At 51.2% G+C, this 1,786-nt stretch overlaps 1 protein-coding gene across 1 annotated transcript in view; it reads right to left on the bottom strand.

Annotated features, from left to right (window-relative positions):
* The window catches only part of LOC118453262 (histone acetyltransferase p300-like), an 18,808-nt gene extending 17,102 nt beyond the window's left edge, over nucleotides 1-1,706 (bottom strand). The window contains exons 1-3 of the mRNA XM_035903304.1: nucleotides 1,535-1,706; nucleotides 1,076-1,193; nucleotides 385-559 (exon numbers count right to left, since the gene is read on the bottom strand). Of these exons, the coding sequence (XP_035759197.1) occupies nucleotides 385-559; nucleotides 1,076-1,193; nucleotides 1,535-1,650 (409 nt within the window). The 5' untranslated portion in view covers nucleotides 1,651-1,706. The remainder of the gene's footprint in view (nucleotides 1-384; nucleotides 560-1,075; nucleotides 1,194-1,534) is intronic.
* Between the last annotated feature and the right edge of the window lie 80 nt (nucleotides 1,707-1,786).

Raw genomic sequence — 1,786 nt, 5'->3', positions numbered from 1 at the left:
GCTGGAACAGGCTACCCAGGGAAGTGGGCAAGTCACCATCCCTGGAGGTATTTAAAAGACGTGTAGACGAGGTGCTTAGGGACATGGTTTAGTACTGGATAGGTACGGTTGGACTTGATGATCATAAAGGTCTTTTCCAACCAAATGATTCTATGATTCTATGATAGTGTCCTTTGAAAAAGTAAAGTAAGGTAGAACAGCTCAGCAAACCAACAAGCAAACAGAAGAAACTAAAAAAACCAAAATGTGTGCTGCTTAACTTTTGGCAGACTAATTTTACAAAGGTAACTGTGAAATGAAAAGAAGGAAATGGTCACCACCATGATGACCATGACAGTACATGATTCCCCTGCACCAGGTATTCAGGAACCCAACTGTTCTTACTTGCAGACATCCCTGGCTGCGGCTGTCCCATGTTGGGCCCTTGATTCATGGGAGCCTGTGGCATGCCTGGAGCATTCGGGATCATGTTCTGCTTCTGCAGCCTGGTTCTTCGTTTCTCCTCCAACTCCTTCTGAATCTTATAAATCTTCTCCGCTAGCAAGTGATAGTACTCTGCCTGTTGGGGAGGAGTACAAGTCAGGAAAGGAGATGACACACACAGTAAGTGAAGGCAACCGGTCCCAGCGATCCAAGCTTGGAGCACAGCCTTACACACACACATTTTGGCTTGGATGGGGGTGGCTTTCCCTTTGCAGGGGCTGCTGGGCAGACAGGAGGGCAAAAAGGGGCACTGCTTAGGGAATTGCTGGCAACCATTAGGCCAACACAAAATGTTTCTCTTCTCGTGTCCAACACTTCTTTGGGAGAATCACAGTGAAGAGCTTCACACTGCCTTCAGGTAACCCCAAGAAGTCTCAGGCACAGCACACCCCAACAAGCACCACCCTGACTCCTGGGCACACCCAGGCAGAAGCCTGCTGTTGCCTGGTTCCTAGACCCCATCCAGCAGCCTCTGAACGCATGTTTCCTCAGTCTGGGACTCTCATCTGTGCTTTCCTTTCTCTTCCTCCGCAGCCACTATGGGATCAAGGCAGGGACACACATGACTGGATGACAGAGGATGGCATCTCACCCTGCTGTTTGCCAATTCATACATATCCCTTTCCACTTTCCGAGCATATGCCACCAGATTCTCCATACGTTGATCCTTCAGTGCTGCAGGGTCAGGAGTAGGAAATAAGGCTTGGACTCTGGGCGGGGGAAAAAAACCCAAACAAACAAAAACCAAAGCATGAAAGTGATTAGGATGTTCCCAGACCAGGACATCAGCACCAGCCCCAGTGATCCAAACACAAAGCAGCAAGCAAATCTTGTGTACGTGGCTCGAGTACGGAGGGAGACTTTCCAATACAACAGCTCCAAACCAGCAGTTGCAGCTCCATCTTTCATGCTTCTGCTTTCCCTTCTCACAGACCCTGACAAAACCCTGACCCCCTGGTTTTGGAAGCCGGGCTTCCTCCTGTCCCCCCAATACACACCTCAGAGGCAGCAACTCACCCAACGGGAGATTGTCTTGATATTAGCTACTCATAATTTATGGACAAGGTGGTTTCGGAGATCCTGAGTAATGTCTTCATGCCACTGCTTCCGGCTGCTCCCTGACAGGACGGAGCCTCCTGATCCCACGCCGAGCATCTCGGAGCTCATCGCGACCTATGGTGGTGCCGTTTACAGACGGACACACCGGCTTCCTAACCCCCTGCCGGAAAGAAGGCGAAGAAGCCTAACAGGCGGGGATTTCCCGCCAGGGGCGGGGAGCGGCGCCCGGCCCAGCCGGGGCTGG

The sequence above is a fragment of the Egretta garzetta genome, unplaced genomic scaffold (assembly GCF_000687185.1).
Source record: "Egretta garzetta isolate BGI_Z169 unplaced genomic scaffold, ASM68718v1 scaffold51, whole genome shotgun sequence".
Taxonomy (NCBI): Eukaryota; Metazoa; Chordata; class Aves; order Pelecaniformes; family Ardeidae; genus Egretta; species Egretta garzetta.
This window is presented reverse-complemented; position numbering and strand designations above follow the sequence as displayed.